We start from the raw sequence: 18,205 nt of genomic DNA on the forward strand, positions 1-18,205 counted from the left end.
CCTTGTTTTCTTCGGGATACAATTAAAGTTTTGAGTAAAAGTCAGTATCTATTTGTGATATTTGTATTTTTGCACAGTTCTTTACACTGTGTTTTTTATTTAAATCTTTATCTAAATTTTTATATTGATATTGATCATCACTTTATTTGTTTGCATTACCATAGTTTGACACCCAATAGTCGATGTATTTTTCGTGCTGGGGTGTCGTTAAACATTCATTCATTCATTCATTCATTCATTCGTTGTTTAGAGTATCAGTGTCTGTATATTCAACGTGTTTCTAGTCGTCTTAATATTTGTAAGAAGCCCAAACTGGATTTTGTCTTCAAATAATTTTGTACGTACGAAAAAGCTATATTTTAGGAAATAAGATGAAATTTAACCAAGTACAAATATTAGAATGATTAGAAACACGTTTAATATACAACCACTAATATTTTATGCAGAAAAATTTATTTGATATGTAATTACAATCGTTAAAAAGTCTCCGCTAGTCGATAACATCTTAAAAACTGCAGCAAACTCAGGAATGTCCCTTTAAGATTTACTACGAATAATATTTTTGATTTAGAATTATTGGGGTGGAGGAGTGGGGGGGGGGGGGGGGGGGGGGCGGGAGGTGGTTGCTCCGCCGTGCCTGTGTTTTCGGGTAATCTTCCATCGAGCAAATGCAGTTTTCTGTATAACGACAACCACACAAACACAAATGCACAAGAATCATTCATTGGTTCACAACAACGTATTAATGAAGTCAACAAATTGAGTGAGCTGAATAGGGAATCGATTTTCTTACACACACCCGTGGTATGTACTACCCTGTCTGTGGGATGGTGCTAATTGAAAAGAGTAGCCCATGAAGTGGCGACAGCGGGTTTCCTCTCTCAATATCTGTGTGGACCGTAACCATATGTCTGACGCCATATAACCGTAAATAAAATGTGTTGAGTGCGTCATTAAATAAAACATTTCCTTTCCTTTCTTACACACCCGTTAGTGAGAACACCAGGTGTTATTTCTTGATAACACATGGCTGTTTACACATGTACGTGTGTTATTTCTTGATAACACATAGCTGTTTACACATGTACGTGTGTTATTTCTTGATAACACATAGCTGTTTACACATGTACGTGAGTTAACAATTTCAACACATACGACTGGCTGCTCCTAAGTGATAACCAGGTCACCAATACATCCAATAAAAAAACTACACGGTGGAAATCGATTACACTAAAGATGTTAAAATTTGCTTAAAATATGTTTTTTGAGGATATGTAAGAAATAGAATAATAAATTTGTGTCCGTTAGATACCATTTATCTCACAACTCGTTATTTAAAAACGTATCAAACTCGCTTTCGCTTGTTAGATACATTTTAAAACAACTCGTCGTGAGATAAATGGTATCTAACGGCCACTCATGTATTATTCTCTATTTAACCGTAGCGTCAGTAGGCCCTATTGCGTGTGTTTGTGTCCGATAGTGTTATGCATTTTCTATGAATGACGATTAACAGCGATCAAACCAACTTATACACACTTGGTGACGTATTTCTGGAAAAACATAATATAGCTAGCAATTGGGTTTTTTTGTTGTTGGTTTATCTTTTTCTTCTTTTTTTTTTGGGGGGGGGGGGGGGGGGGGGGGGGGGGGTAGAGTCCAAGGGTTCTGGTTGTATTTTTTTGTGTGGTTTTTATTTAATTATTTAAAGAATTTTTTCTATTTTATTTTATAGACCAGAAATTAAGAGTTTGTTATCCAGTGGAACTACAGTGGTTATAGACAGATACTTCGCCTCTGGAGTGGCCTATGGAACAGCAATGGTAAATTACTCGTGTTCATGTTCATAGCATGTCACCCAGACCAGGGCCGTACCAAGCCTAAAACAGGTGGGGTGGCAGTACAAAACGAACCAGGGCACAGTTATAGAGGTTCTTCTACAGACAATCAAAAAGGGTGTGATGGTGGTGTGACTGCCCCCTAGGCCTGCCCTACCCTGCTAGATATAGCCCTGTCACTGGTGTAGGATTTTATAGGGGTGGGGTGGGGGACCACACTATATATGTATGTATGATTTTAAAATTTAACAATTTAAAAAAAGAAGTTTGATTGTAAGGCATAGCGAGCGAGAGAGAGAGAGAGACAGAGAGAGAGAGAGAGAGAGAGAGAGAGAGAGAGAGAGAGAGAGAGAGAGAGAGAGAGAGAGAGAGAGAGAGAGAGAGAGAGAGAGAGAGAGAGAGAGAGAGAGAGAGAGAGAGAGAGAGAGAGAGAGAGAGAGAGATAGTAGTACCATAGTTAATACTGGGGTCATAACGCGCCTTCGATCTCAGCTACCCCCCACACCCACCCCTTCCCCAATGTCTACTTGCTTCCACCGTGCCTGGGTTGTGGATCGGTCAACAGGTAATGCCAATATTAAAACCTCTCCATACATCACAAAATACAGATACAACTATAAACAAACAGTAACATAAAGCACCGGAATATTTCTAGGTCAAACATTACATGAAACAATATACACACACGCACATACACAGACAGAGACAGAGAGTTTACATTATTCATCAAACCGTTTGCTTTCAATAATAAAATTCTGAGGACCATTAAGCATAACTTCGTTCTCATACGTAGAATAATTTGAGTTTCCTGACAAAATAACATTGGAATCAAGAATTAAATATTGTGACAAGATCTTGTTTCGAAGTTCATTTGATAAATATAAAAGGCGCTAACTGCTGTGAAAAGAAAAAGGGAATTCCCATTTAAAAGTTCCTGTCCAGATTGCACGACATTGTGTGCGATACAGGATAAATTTATTACACGGTTTCAAAAGGCCTTTATCACTATAGTAAGATTGAATAGGTATGTAATAAAGAACAATAACGAAAGAAATGTTCAGCATCTTCAATAATATGTCCACTGCCACATTGTTATCCAGCCCAAGCAAATCAGGTGAATGCATGAAAGAACAAACGAATAAACGAAGATGAAGGAACAAACGAATGAATAAATAAACTAATAAATGAATGAATGAAACGTGGTGTTATGTATTTTTGAACTTGCAGGGCTTACCGGTAAAGTGGTGTTCTCAACATAACGTTGGCCTCCCAGAGCCGGACCTAGTTGTCTACCTTAAACTGAGCGCAGAGGCTGCTTCCAAGCGGGAAGGTTATGGGGAAGAGATATTCGAGAATGAAAACGTCCAACAGAAGGTAGCAAAAACCTTTGACGACCTCAAGGAAGATTCATGGGAGGTAGGCATGCAATAGACTGTAGGATCAAACCTCATCAGTGGAACAATTGCTATATTATCTCCGTAAGAACGATATCTAGAGAGGAGGGCACTAGTCCGAAGGGACGTATAATGTGTGGTTAAGAAAAGTATTGACATAACATGCCCCGTGCACTAGGAGGGCACAACCTCTAATAGGGGTTCACAATCTCTATGGTGGTGGTTTGTTTGTGTGTGTGTGGCGGGTGGGTGGGTGGGCACGGCATATTTTAAAAACTATATAGTTCGGCAAAACCCCCGTAGGCCTACATTTTTTGTTCTAGAGGGGAGGTACCCCCCCCCCCCCTCCCTACGGGCTTGATAATCACTGGCGTACTCAGGAATCTTTATTTTATATTGGGGAGGAGGGAGGGGAACCCACACTGCATGTATGTATGATTTTATAAAATTTAATAGTTTAAAAAAAAAAATGCTGATATTATATGATTTTGCTTTTAATTTAGATAAATCTTATTTTTCTTTTGCATACATATATAGAGGATAATAAACGAGTTATCAGTTATCAAAGTTATGTCCCAAGTGAAATAATTTTCACTTGTCATGAGCTTTAGCTTTAATAACTGGTACCGAGTTTGTTATTCTATTTATTACCCCAACTATATAGAAACGACGTAAACTATTTTACTGTTCTGGGCGTTGCTTAAAGTTCTATATATTCTGGAGAAAAAAAAATCTATAATTTTACTACCATTATATTACAAGTTTAACAATGAGACCAGAAAGACATAAACGTAAACGCTTTAAACTACATGACTTCATTGTGTGTGCTTTGCCAAATCGTGATGACGTCATATTTAGTACCGACAAGGTGATTGGTTTGTTGGCGTCAAATCGTCCAATAGTAGTGTACGTTAAACCAATGCATGATAATTTCTGATTTTTATTTTCCCCAGTGCCTACTGGGGTAATAAATACATATATATTCTAATTATCGTCCTTAGAATTAACTATATCATAATTGGTTTACAATAATTTAACAATATAGCGGAATAACATTGATTTATACGGGGCGGGATTTAACTAAGTCGGTTAGGATTTTTTCTCGTTCCAACCAGTGCACCACAACTAGTCAAAGGCCGTGGTATGTGCTTTTCTGTCTGTGGGAAAGTGCATATACAATAGCCCTTGCTGCATTGGGAAAAATGTAGCGGATTTCCTCTGCTGACTACGTGTCAGAATTACCAAATGTTTGACATCCAATAGCTGGTCGGTCAGGGAACAATCCCCGTCGGTGAGCCCATTGGGCTATTTCTCGCTCCAGCCAGTGCACCACGACTGGTATATCAAAGGCCGTGGTATGTGCTATCCTTTTTATGGGATGGTGCATATAAAAGATCCCTTGCTGCTAATCGAAAAGAGTAGCCCATGAAGTGGCGACAGCGGGTTTCCTTTCTCAATATCTGTGTGGTCTTTAACGATATGTTCGACGCCATTTAACCGTAAATACAATGTGTTGAGTGCGTCGTTAAATAAAACATTTCCTTCCTTCCAATAGCTGGTAGCTGCAATTGGCTATTCTTGTACGAGGCATTCGTATCGTGTGGCATCGCCTTTATCTTTTGTATAAGTGTCGTTAAACAAAACAAACTTTTTAAAAATTTATCTTTTGTATTTATGCGTTATTCCAGATCATAGATGGAGACAAAAGCGTAGAAGATATTCACGCTCAAATATACAACATTGCGAAACAAGTGATCGAAGAATCAAAATTTAAAGAACTTGGAACGCTGGAATGAAAATTAAAATAAAATATTGAAATGTGGATGCTTGTCAACTACACTTTCTCAGTGGCGGATCCAGAAAATCCATTTAGGGGGGGGGCACACCAGTGACTTGAGGCGGAATGCCAAAGGAACTTTGGGGGAGGTTTGGAGGGGGATTGTAATTAAAAAAATATATATATAATAAAATTATAACTGTTGCAAAATTTATGGGGGCGGGCCCCAGCCCCCCCCCCCCCCCTAGATCCGCCTCTGGTTCTATGTCCGTTCGGACTATATCTGCCTGTGAAACTACGACTGACAAACGTATGGCAAGTGCTGAAACATGTGATCGACTATTCAAAGGATGTAATAGTAATTATGAAATTGTATTAATTAATTTATTTATTTAGTTAGTTATTTAAATATACTAAGTATTTATTACTTAACTTATATCAATATTTATTTATTTATATTATTATATTATATTGAATTAAAAAAATCTAAACGAACTGTACATTAACATCAATAAACTATATTATAATATTACATTATATTATATGTTTGTTTATTGTTAATGTTTTGGCTTTTGGGTTTTGTGTACATAAAAGAATAATTTATTAGGCTACCCCTTAACGTGTGGTCTTACATTCAGCTAATTTTATTCTTCATTCTTTCATTTTAACCCTGACTTTCGTGGTCGAGTCCAATTAAGGTTCAAGCACGCTGTCCCCGGCACACACCTCGTTTATCTGGGCTGTTTGTCCAGAACGGCGATTTAATGGTTGTTAGTAAGTTTGTTTTTGTTTTTCTTTAACGACACCACTAGAGCACATTGATTTTTTAATCATCGGCTATTGGACGTCAAACATTTGGTAATTTTGACATAGTCAAAGAGAAAAAACGCTACATTTTTCCATTAGTAGCAAGGGATCTTTTATATGCACCATCCCACAGACAGGATAGTACATACCACGGCCTTTGATATACCAGTCGCGGTGCACTGGCTGGAACGAGAAATAGCCCAGTGAGCCCACTGACTGGGATCAATCCCAAACCGACCGTGCATCAAACGAGCGCGTTTACCACTGGCCTACATCCCGCTTAGCTTAGTAACTGGTTTAACGTGTCCATATACCACTAGGTTTTCGAACACGCCTATCCCGAGTCCGGCCTCCGATAGGATCGGGGTTCTGACTCGAGACAGGGATACTACATCCCGCCCCAAGTTAGTAATTAGTAAGAGTCGGGGCCGTTTATCAAGTGCGAAATTGTTGACGCTGTGAGGGCTGATGGAAACGTTGCTCTTGATAATCGTATCTAGAATTCAAATTTTGATGCGTCCGTTTTCAGCGTCCCGCGCCAACCCTGCGCCAAAATCTGTACACAAGTCGGTGTATTAGTGTTAGGCCTACACCTGGGCATGGGATCTAGATCCGTCCGAAGAGCGCTCGCCCGAGGTTCTTGAGTGGAAGGATCAAACCCCCTTGGTGGACTTAATATCTGATTGTTTTTTCCCCCGTCCCACCCATTGCCGAATGACTGGTATACCAAAGGTTGTGGTACGTCCTGTCCTGCATGTGGGAAAATGCATATTAAAAATCCCCTGCTGCTAATAGAAAAATGTTAAATTCACCATCGATATGTTAAACTAAATACACCCTGGACTGGTACTGAGGTGCGAGCACAACATTTACTTACCTGACTTAGGGTCAGGGCCGTATCAAGCCTAAAATAGGTGAGGTGGCACTTCAAAAAGAAACAAAGCACAGCAAAAGAGTACACCTGTAAAACGCTGTCCTGCTGAAAATGATATTTCACGATATATTGTTCGGTGATTTCCAACAGGATGTCAAATAAGGTACACGTATCCGAAGAGGGGGCGGGACGTAACCCAGTGATGCGCGAGCAGTCTAGGATCGATCCCCGTCGGTGGGCCCATTCGGCTATTTCTCGTTCCAGCCAGTGCACCACGAGTGGTATGTCAAAGGCTGTGGTATGTGTTATCCTGTCTGTGGGATGGTGCATATAAAAGATCCCTTGCTACTAATGAAAAAATGTATCGGGTTTCCTCTCTATATGTAAAAATTACCAAATGTTTGACATACAATAGCCGATGATTAATAAATCAATGGATCTTGTGGTGTTGTTAAAAAAAGTATCCGAAGAGATAAGTTAAATTTATATTTGCTTAGTCAACTAACACACTTACTAAAACATATTTAAATCATCACAGGATATATTGATGCTGAAAACAATAGTTTAATTATGTTTGATAATCGGCCGTAAAGTAAAACAAATGATAACTAAACACAATGGATTAAGCCTCCACCCACCCAACGACCCACCCACCCAACTTTGAAGCTGAGGTGGGTAGAATATGCAATTTAATAACTTCCCCATCCCACCCCACCTACTAACAGCTATGTACAAATGTCTTTTTTCCTAGCTCAAGCACCCTCTAGCCCTCCCCTTTAATTAGTTGTTATAAGGGAGAGCTAGAGGGGAATCTGTGTAATATTAGACGCGCGAAATACGAAAACCAAATAGTCTCCAGCTACTACCCTACAACAAATAATCAAAGGGGAAGGCTAGAGGCGATTCGAGCTATATTATTTCCCAGTGTAAGTGCACATAACTAACCCGTGTCGTCCCGTGTCGTCGAACTATGATAAGATTACAGAATTAAAACCTGTCTATGTCATTCGGGAGTGAGTCTATTGTTTTACTATTATACACGTGTGTGAAGTGGGCTGTGATTTCTCCTATCTTGTTTGGAAAGCTTTTTAGTATATGTCGTCTCGTCCGTCGACTAATCTTACATGACTAATTAATAATGTACACAGCATATAACACGTATATGAACCCAGGACCGTATGTAGCCCGACATATATACATGTGTATATATATTTTTAATTTCTTATTTGTTCGGAGGTGGGGGTTTTTTGTTGATGGTTTTTTTTTGGGGGGGGGGGGGGGGTTGGGATGTGGGTGGGGGGTAAAATTCTGCCCATATATAGTTTACATTCGTTTTAAAAATACCTCAATACCACACGAACACACACACACACACACAGAGAGAGAGAGAGAGAGAGAGAGAGAGAGAGAGAGAGAGAGAGAGAGAGAGAGAGAGAGAGAGAGAGAGAGAGAGAGAGAGAGAGAGAGAGAGAGAGAGAGAGAGAGAGAGAGAGAGAGAGAGAGAGAGATACACCAATACATTTCACACAGATAAACGGTTCACACACGTGCACATGCATAATCTCATTTCATTCATTTCAGCTTATTTTCGTGCTTCTATCTAAATACAGTTCAAATACGTCACCTATTTTGGCTATTTGTCCAGGACAGAGAGCTAGTGGTTAGTTGTTAGTTGTTAGTGATAGAGTAGTCGGTGTAGTGGCCTTACATCTACCCACCGAGTCGTTACACATGCTCTGGGTGGGAGCCGGTACCGGGATACGAACCCAGTACCTACCAGGCTTAAGTCCGATGGCTTAATCACGACACCACAAATAATCTCTCTCGGTTTCTCTCCTTCTGTGTGTGTGTGTGTCTGTGTGTGTGTGTGTGTGTGTGTGAGTGTGTGTGTGTGTGAGCATGTTTGTATGTTAGCGTTGGTGCTTGTGTGTACATGCCCGTATGTATATTAAGTAATTAAGTACTATTGAAAGCAGACGATATAGTTTGATTGTTGCAAAGGATATTTATACATTATAATAGTTTTCATTTGATCTATGAACACAATATAAATCATCACCACTCTAGCTTTTTTAAATTTGGCACAATATCGGTCGAACCTGTTTTTAAAAGTCACCAGAGAAGAACTAAAATTAAACCTTGACATATCAGTATGCACAAGAGTCAACCCTGAAATGTCTGTTATTTCAGGTGGTCGTTATTTACGATGTCCTTTAGAACAGGTTATTGTTTTTTTTAATTGTTTGTTATTAATAGACACGAGTTTGTTTTATAAGATGTTCTTTGTCGACATGTGGTTGTTATACACTATCCTTTTAGACAAGTGGTCATAAATGACGCCTTTTATGTACAGACAAGTAATTGTTATGTACGATGTCCTTTAGAATAGGTTCCACTATTTGATAATGTGTTTGATTCGACTCATCAGTTTGTTACAAATATATTTATCATTTTCATTTATAATTAAACTCAAAATAAACGAATTGGAGTTAGAATTGGAATATAATGTGTTGTCGTGAAACTGCAGTACTCTCCCCTTTTTTCACACGATTTGCAATTTGTCATTGACGACCGACTCGTAACTAGGTAGCTGTTGCTGAGGCAGCTGTTGTCCAGGCAACTGTTCGTTGATGACGAGTGTAGCCTTGTCGCTGTAGTTTATCGGCTGCGCCTTATCTTTTCCCGGTCTGGCACCGTCACTCTTCCTGCAGGCCATACAACAGCAACAGCACGACACCGCGATGAGAATCAGCAGCGCGGGCAGGACGCCGAATATCCCCACCCAGAACATAACCCGCAGATGGCAGTGGGTCGAGAAGAAGGCGTCGGTGGCAAACCTGTCGTCGTTCATCTCCACCACGACGTCCTCCTTGGAAGCGTACGTCAGATTGAGCAGGCAGTAACGAGTGTCTGGACAGAACTCCTTGATGCAGTCCAGTTTGTAAGTGGTACGCTCCACCAGAACGTCCACGTTCAGACTGACCGGTTTGTGGAGGTCACGCTTGTATTTCCGGGCGACGGCCACGTAGTAGCTGCCGGTGTGGTGGACTTTGTATTTCATGGTTCTGCTGCCGACGCCGCCGCTGCCAACGCTGCACGTGTCTCTGTCGGTGAGGGTCAGAGTCATGATCGGACAGTCTCTGCATTCTTGGTCCTCCTGCCAAGTCATCCACGATTCTCTCCCTTTGAACAGCATGACGTTCATCTCCACATCCATATCCGGGAGCTCACTCGTAATCCGGCAAGCATTCACGAAAATCTCCGAATGCTTCAGGAGGTAAAAGCCGTCGTAGTTGTAGCTGTTGTCTGCGTTGAAGGTGCCGTGCGCCAGCTGCTTCCTTACCTCCTTCTTGTGGTGTTTGTCCACCTTGGCCTTGGAGTGGAGTAGATAGACGTTCGCTTTCGTCCACGGCTCAACGCGATACTTCTTGCACAAGATGGTGGAAAAGTCGTCTGCTTCCGTTTCCTTGATGGAGATCTGGTCTCCTTTGTGAAAGTTGTAGAAATCCGAAGAGCTTGTGTAGCTTCTCAGATTGAATGCAGTGACCCCGAAAGCCACGAAGATGATGATGACGACGTTAGCCAGACACCCGCATAGATACCGGCCTGGTCTCCGCCCATCTTCGGTGTTCACGGTCGGGTTTCGCTTACACTTTCCAAAGCTGCACTTTGTCATTCTGAAATATGCAAAACAAATATTATAACATTAAAAGTGGAAGAACCCGGTTTTTAAACATAACAGCATATTTTTCACAGTTATAACCATTTTTAATCATTGAAATCAGACATTACTTAGATTTTATTAGTTATAATATCCATTTCAGTACATCCGAAGTGTTTCTGGTGGTCCTGGTGTTTCTAATACCACGAAATGCATTTTTCATATTTTTAAAAACGCACACGTGTATCTCTGATAAGTAATGGTTATGGAGAGGAGCTGCAGTCTACTTTTTAAGGGTATTTCCCTGTTTAAACTTCACAGACTCCTGTTTCACTCTGTTGTAACTTTATCCAAATGTGTTACAGATTTGCAGATTAGTAAGATTACCGAAACTAAATGTCAGTTTTAATGGGTTGAAACTACGGTCTGCGACTTTAAAAGCTCTTTCAGAATTGATCCGGATCAAATCCCATAGATGAAAAAAGTAACATACAATCAGTTTTAATGGCCAAAATCGCAACAGAGAACCAAACATTTATAATACAAATCGTTTTTAATTGTTCCATATAAAATAGTTGCTAGAAGTGAACGTAATCAGTGGCGACATCAGTGAATGTAAAATAAAGTAAAGTTTGTTTTATTTAACGACGCCACTAGAGCACATTGATATTTTTATCTTATCATCGGCTATTGGACGTCAAACATATGGTCATTCTGACACTCTTTTCTTTAGAGGAAACCCGCTGCCGCCACAATGGCTACTATTTTACGATAGGCAGCAAGGGATCTTTTATTTGCACTTCCCACAGGCAAGATAGCATAAACCATGGCCTTTGTTGAACCAGTTATGGATCACTGGTCGGTGCAAGTGGTTTACACCTACCCATTGAGCCTTGCAGAGCACTCACTCGGGGTTTGGAGTCGGTACCTGGATTAAAAATCCCATGCCTCGACTGGGATCCGAACCCAGTACCTACCAGCCTGTAGACCAATGGCCTAACCACGACGCCACTGAGGCCGGTTCAGTGGATGTAACTACATGCACAAGAATAAATAGGAACTATCGAGTGAATGAACTTTGACTCAACTAGGGGTGAGACGTAGCTCGGTGGTAAAGCGCTCGCTTGATGCGCGGTCGGTCTATGATCGATTCCCGTTGGTGGTCCTATCGGGCTATTTCTCGCTCCAGCCAGTGCACCACGACTGGTATTCCAAAGGCCGTGGTATGTACTATCTTGTCTGTGGAATGGTGCATGTAAAAGATCCCTGGTTACTAATGGAAAAATGCAGCGGGTTTCCAAATTACCAAATATTTGACATCCAATAGGCTATGATTAATAAATCAATGTGCTCTAGTGGTGTCGTTGACTCAAATATAAGACTGTACAGTGAGATTTAAGTGGATTTAAATCTTTCTATATTTGTACTTACCATACTTCAGTTTTATGGTATTTTCTGCTTTTACTGTGCAGGAGACAGTTTCCGGGTCGAAACGACTTCCTGATCAAGCAAATTAATTTTTTTCCCCAATATATTTTCCAGGGTAGTATGACTCGACCCTCCTCCCCCCCCCCTATAAACTTTGGTCCCCCACCAAATTAAATATCTGTACATGCACTTGAAACACAAGTTGTAATACATAATGTGCCCCACAAAAATCCGCACCTGCATAGAAAAGGAGCAGCTTATATGGGGCAGCGGGTTTCTCATTTTGTAGACTGAAGACCAAGGAGAGAAAGTGGTCATTTGCGTAATGCTAGGATCAGACTGTCAACTGTCACGACGAAGTTGGCCAACTCAACAGTTGCGTTGTAATTTCCCCCAACACCCGACTTACGACGGGTGCGCGTAGATTAGCATAATGCTAGAGTCAGACTACCAACTACCAGCACAAAGTTGGCCAACATTCAGCTGTCACGACTTCTACGACTGTCCAGTTGCTAGTCAGAAAGAAGTGTTTTATTTAACGACGCACTCAACACATTTTATTTACGGTTATATGGCGTCAAACATATGGTTCAGGACCACACAGGTTTTGAGAGGAAACCCGCTGTCGCCACTACATGGGCTACTCTTCCGATAGGCAGCAAGGGATCTTTTATTTGCGCTTCCCACAGGCAGGATAGCACAAACCATGGCCTTTGTTGAACCAGTTATGGATCACTGGTCGGTGCAAGTGGTTTACACCTACCCATTAAGCCTTGCGGAACACTCACTCAGGGTTTGGAGTCGGTATCTGGATTAAAAATCCCATGCCTCGACTGGGATCCGAACCCAGTACCTACCAGCCTGTAGACCGATGGCCTGCCACGACGCAACCTAGGCCGGTAGTTGCTAGTCAGAGCGCTCTTACAACTCGATTTTTGTTGTATACAATTCCTACGACCAATTAGTAGTTGTTAATCTGAGCGCACCCGTCGTTAAGTCGGGAGTTGGTGAAATTACAACGCAACCGTCGAGTTGATCAACTTCGTCGTGACAGTTGACAGTTTGATACTAGCATAAAAAGTAGTCTAGAAAGATGTTGGCGACAAACGACTGGCTGATCTTACGACTGAACATTGAGCTAGAGATTACGTTTATTTGTGTTTGAGTTTGATAAGCGAGTGTAGTGAACCCGAATACCTCGGTGTGCTAGCGATGGTAGCATTACAGTGACAGACCCTAGTTTTTAAACAATATGGCGTATTTTTCACTTTTATACCTATTTTTGATAATTGAAATTTGACATATCCTAGATTTTTTTTTATTAGATTATCCATTTTCGAACTTCGAAAGTGTTTCAGGGGCGGGACGTAGCCCAGTAGTAAAGCATTCGCTTGATGCGCGGTCGGCGTGGGATCGATCCTCATCGGTGGGCCCATTGAGCTATTTCTAGTTCCAGCCAGTACACCACAACTGGTATATCAAAGGCCGTGGTATGTACTATCCTGTATGTGGGATCGTGCATATAAAAGATCCCTTGCTGCTAATCGAAAAGAGTAGCCCATGAAGTGGCGACAGCGGGTTTCCTCTCTCGATATCTGTGTGGTCCTTAACCATATGTCTGACGCCATATAACCGTAAATAAAATGTGTTGAGTGTGTCGTTAAATAAAATATTTCCTTCTACTGAGTGTGCAGCGTAAAAATAAGTTTAGCTAACGTTAGTGACAAGCGGTTGACTGAATTGGCTGAAGCAGTGGTTATTTGACATATTTACATTAACATAATGTTCGGTGCCACATACATTTTTAAACAAGCGATAAGTGCGTAATTTTCCAACATTATTAGCAATGCTATTTAGTCCAAGAAACATTAAGTTGACCAGCATACCTATGTAAAACATTGGTAACAAATGAAATAGGCATTGGACTGTTTACATCAAAGAAATGGTCTACGTTTAGATCCTTGAGAAAAAGGTGTATAGAGCAAATAGAGTTTTTACATTGACGTGATTGCTTGTATTCAGCCCAGATAAAAACCTTTCTATTGAGTCTGTCATGATTCATATTAACCAACCTTCTCCACTGACCCAATACAGCTTTCCACTGACACACCATTAAATGAGTCCACCCCATATCACCACCAGTGGCGTAGCGGGAGGGGGTGGGTGGATGGTACGGGGCCATGGATTGCCCCCTCCCCCACTGTGAAATCCTGTCGTGTTAGGTGTTTAGTTTCCTACACCAAGGAAATATCTGCAAGCATGATTTTGAACTTTACTAACTACGCTATACTCACTAGTTCCCCATATTACAGCTCTATAAGTAATCACTGGAATTGCATAATAGATCTTACTAAAGGCTGTGTATGGTCAGTGAGCAAGGGGCGGGACGTAGCCCAGTGGTAAAACTTTCGATACGCGGTCGGTCTGGGATCGATCCCCGTCGGTGGGCCCATTGGGCTATTTCTTGCTCCTACCAGTGCACCACGACTGGTATATAAAAGGCCGTGGTATGTGTTATCCTGTCTACGGGATAGTGCATATAAAATATCCCTTGCTGCTAATCAAAAAGAGTAGCCCATGAAGTGGTGACAGCGGGTTTTCTCTCTCAATACATGTGGTTCTTAACTATTATGTCCGACGCCATATAGGTAGTACTAAACCAAATAACTTCCGGCTGGGTCAAAATTCGAGGTGCACCAAACTTTTGATAGAGAAGTGAACACAACAAGGCTTGTAATTGGTGATAAATGTGAGTGTGTTGGTTGTTAAAAAAAATAGTTTTATCTGGGCAAAAAATGTATGCAATTTTATTTCATCTAGTATCACTGTGTCAAGTAGCCTTGTGCTTGAAACATGTATGGGGTACCTGTAAAAAAAAGTACTTTTTGTGGAACTAGGGTAGTCATAGACGCTACCTGTTATGTCAGAAATGAGCAGCTCGACCCCCATTTTTTTCTGATTCAGGTGAGGGGTGGTAGTTTATGTCGATTGATACGCTGCAGGTAAGTCTTAGCCACATATGTTACTATTGTCGTCTATGGGATTTGATTTGGTAGTATACACCCTATAATCATAAACAAAATGTGTTGAGTGTGTCGTTAAATAAAACATTTTCTTCCTTCCTTCATAAGTACGAGCAAAAATGCATGCATATACACGTTTGCACATGCACTGTAGTACATTCATATATAGACCTATACCGTAACACCTGTTTTAGCAGTGTTAAGAGGTCACATTGTAAGCTCCCAAATCAAATATACTAGTAATTTAAACTGACGTATTAAAGGGACATTCCTGAGTTTGCTGCAACTTTAAATATGTTACAGACTAACTAAAACCACACAGTCTGAGAAACTCGTGGATAGACTAAAACAAGATGGGATAGAAACGCAACTGATGAAGACACCAGGTTTTTTTCTTCTTCTTCTTTCCTCATATTATTTTTACTTGATTATTAAGACTATTCCAGACTTTATTTATCACGTAGCACTCGCTTGATGCGCGGTCTGTTTGGGATCGATCCCAATCGGTGGGCCCATTGAGCTGTTTCTCATTCCGGCCAGTACACCACGACTGGTATATCAAAGACCGTGGTATGTACTATCCTGTCTGTGGGATGGTGCATATAAAAGATCCCTTGCTACTAATGGAAATATGTAGCGGGTTTCCTCTCTAAGACTATATGTCAAAATGACCAAGTGTTTGACACCCAATAGTCGATGATAAAATCAATGTGCTCTAGTGTTTACGTTAGACAGAACCAACTTTAACTTTTATCATGTAGGGGAAGGAACTGGAAGGATTTAAAAAAATAATAATTCAATTTTATACCCACAAAACAATTATTTCAACAAAGTATGCATAGATGAAAAATAGAGGCGGGATTTAGCTCAGTTACAGGATCGAACACCCTTGGTGGATCCATTCACCTGATTGGGTTTTTCTGTCGTTCCAATCAGTGTACCACAACTGGACAAAAGTCGTGGTATGTGCTATCCTGTCTATGGGAAAGTGCATATAAAAGATTCCTTGCTACCAATGGAAAAATGTAGCTGGTTTCTTCTTATGACTACGTGTCAGAATTACCAAATGTTTGACATCCAATAGCTGATGATTAATTAATCAATGTGCTCCAGTGGTGTCGTTAAACAAAAACAATCTTTAGATGAAAATGCAGAAGATGTCCAAGGCATAAAATGCTGTAAACTGGGAAAAGTGCATATATAAATTTCGCGTCGATTCACACCCAACCTCAAGTCGCGAAATTTATACGCACGCTTTATTTTCTAAAATGTCCAGGTTAAATTGTTGCGAAAGGAGATGTCGGTAGTTCACAAAATTTACTCGTGAAGATGCGTATTCGGGAGAGAAAAAAAAAATTGGTATTGAAGTTAAAGTTTGTTTTGTTTAATGACATCACTAAAGTACATTATTGATTATTAATCATCGGCTATTGTATGTCAAACATTTGGTAATTCTAATATAATCTTAGAGAGGAAACCCGCTACATTTTTCCATTTGTAGCAAGGGATCTTTTATATACACCATCCCACAGGCAGGATAGCACATGCCACGGCCTTTGATATACCAGTCGTGGTGCCCAGGTTGGAACGAGAAATAGCCCAATGGGCTGGTATTAAAGCAAATTCAAATTCTTTATTGCTTTAAGTGTTTACAACGTATCAGCATTATACAAACATAAAATAAATAATGTACAGAATAATGGTGGAAAGTGATTTATCTTATTGAATACATAATATATACTTATATACACTTATACACAAGAGACGGCCTATCCTGATTTACTCATCAATAATAGTATTATTACGCGGAAAATGAAAAAGCTACTTTCAGTTTCGATACCTCCTACATAATGTTACGAAATATTATAAAAGTGTCCTAAATTTATTAAACATAGGCTATATTCATATGAACGAATATGGGGGATTGTTGGGGAGGGGTGTCACAAATGAAATTGTTATTAAAACACACGTGTAGTATCTTTTGAAAACGCAATTTTCTATCTGCTTGGAGAACCCCCCCCCCCCCCCCCAACCAAAACTATGTTTTATTTAAAGGTTAATTTTGTTTGTAATGTAAGGCGCGCGTACAGGAATTTATGCGGGCGGGGATGGGTGGGTGGGTGGGGTGGTGGTGGTGGTGGTGGTCTAGACAGCGAGTAGACATCCTGCCCTGAAAAATACATTTAAAAAAACAGAAAAACTTGCTGGGGTGGTGGAGGGGGTCGACAGTTTTATATTCTGTGGGGTTTTTAAAAATAATCTTACCATAACGTTTATTTTTATCTTTTTGGAAATTTGTTTTATTATTATTATTATTATTTTATTTTATTATTTAATGTGGATATGCATCATTGTGTCTTTGACAAATGTGACGGTTTTATTGATGTCTACACTACTTTTATTAATAATTTTACAATTTTACATTATTGTTGATAAATCATTTAACTTAGTTTGACACCCAATAGCCAGTATATATATTTATGCGGACAGACAGACAGAGAGACAGGAACTATGAGAGACTATCAATAGATCAAAAAATAAAAAAATGAATGTACATATACATACATAACACACGTAAAAGATACATATACATAAAAGTTTCAAACAATGATCATCAAATTTGTATTATAAATAATATCAATAAATTAAAAATAATAATAATTAAAGGACGCATAACCACACGTAAGTCAAGAATATAAAAGTGTTCGGCGACGTGTTAACATTAAAAATAGGGGTTTGGCCGTATTAAAAACTAGGTTCTTGCTAGACATTAAAAAACCCTATATTGTTTATCATTGTTTAAGACCTCGTATTCTTTGTTAAAAAAAACCCTGCTAAACATGCAGTCAAATTAAAATTAGCTCCACTGGTTAATTACTAACTACGCTTTGCTTCCTAGTTCCCCATTTTACAGCTCCATAAGTCAACACTGGCAGAATTATTGCATTATAGAGCTTACTAAAGGCTGTGTATGGCATACCACCCATTTGTTTACATTTGGGTACATTTGGCTATATAAAATCCTGGTTACACCAGTGAGCAATTAACGAGCTACTCTCGATTCACTAATGTCAAAACCTATATTAGCTCTGCCATTTACTTTTTGACCGACTGTTCAAAATTGCGCCAAATCTCCTCAATCAAAATTGCGCACCTTTTCTCTTTGGCATATTAATTGCTCCATTCCAAATTCCATAGCACCCCCCCCCCCCCCCCCCCCCCGCCTGCTACCGACTTGGTCGGGCTGCTGGTGTTCCCTTGCACCTGCCAGTGCAGGCGGTCCCTCCTCTCCCCCCCCCCCCCAAACTTTCCTGTCATGGACGGAGGAGCCGGCCAAGGCCGGCTCTTGTGCCCAACAGGCGTGCGCTACAACAGCTTGTTCTGAATGTGCACGTAAAACCCT

The 18,205-nt window shown here is 40.3% G+C and overlaps 1 protein-coding gene across 2 annotated transcripts in view; it reads left to right on the top strand.

Annotated features, from left to right (window-relative positions):
- LOC121371715 (thymidylate kinase-like) overlaps positions 1 to 18,205 on the top strand; it is a 198,511-nt gene that overhangs the window by 160,211 nt on the left and 20,095 nt on the right. The window contains exon 1 of one of the 2 annotated variants that reach the window (XM_041497815.1): positions 15,118 to 15,188. The exons of the other annotated variant lie outside the window; for it this stretch is intronic. Coding sequence (XP_041353749.1) covers positions 15,176 to 15,188 — 13 coding nt within the window. The 5' untranslated portion in view covers positions 15,118 to 15,175. Of the gene's footprint in view, positions 1 to 15,117; positions 15,189 to 18,205 lie in introns of those variants that run through there. 2 annotated transcript variants of the gene reach the window in all.

The sequence above is a fragment of the Gigantopelta aegis genome, chromosome 1, assembly GCF_016097555.1.
Source record: "Gigantopelta aegis isolate Gae_Host chromosome 1, Gae_host_genome, whole genome shotgun sequence".
Classification (NCBI taxonomy): Eukaryota; Metazoa; Mollusca; class Gastropoda; order Neomphalida; family Peltospiridae; genus Gigantopelta; species Gigantopelta aegis.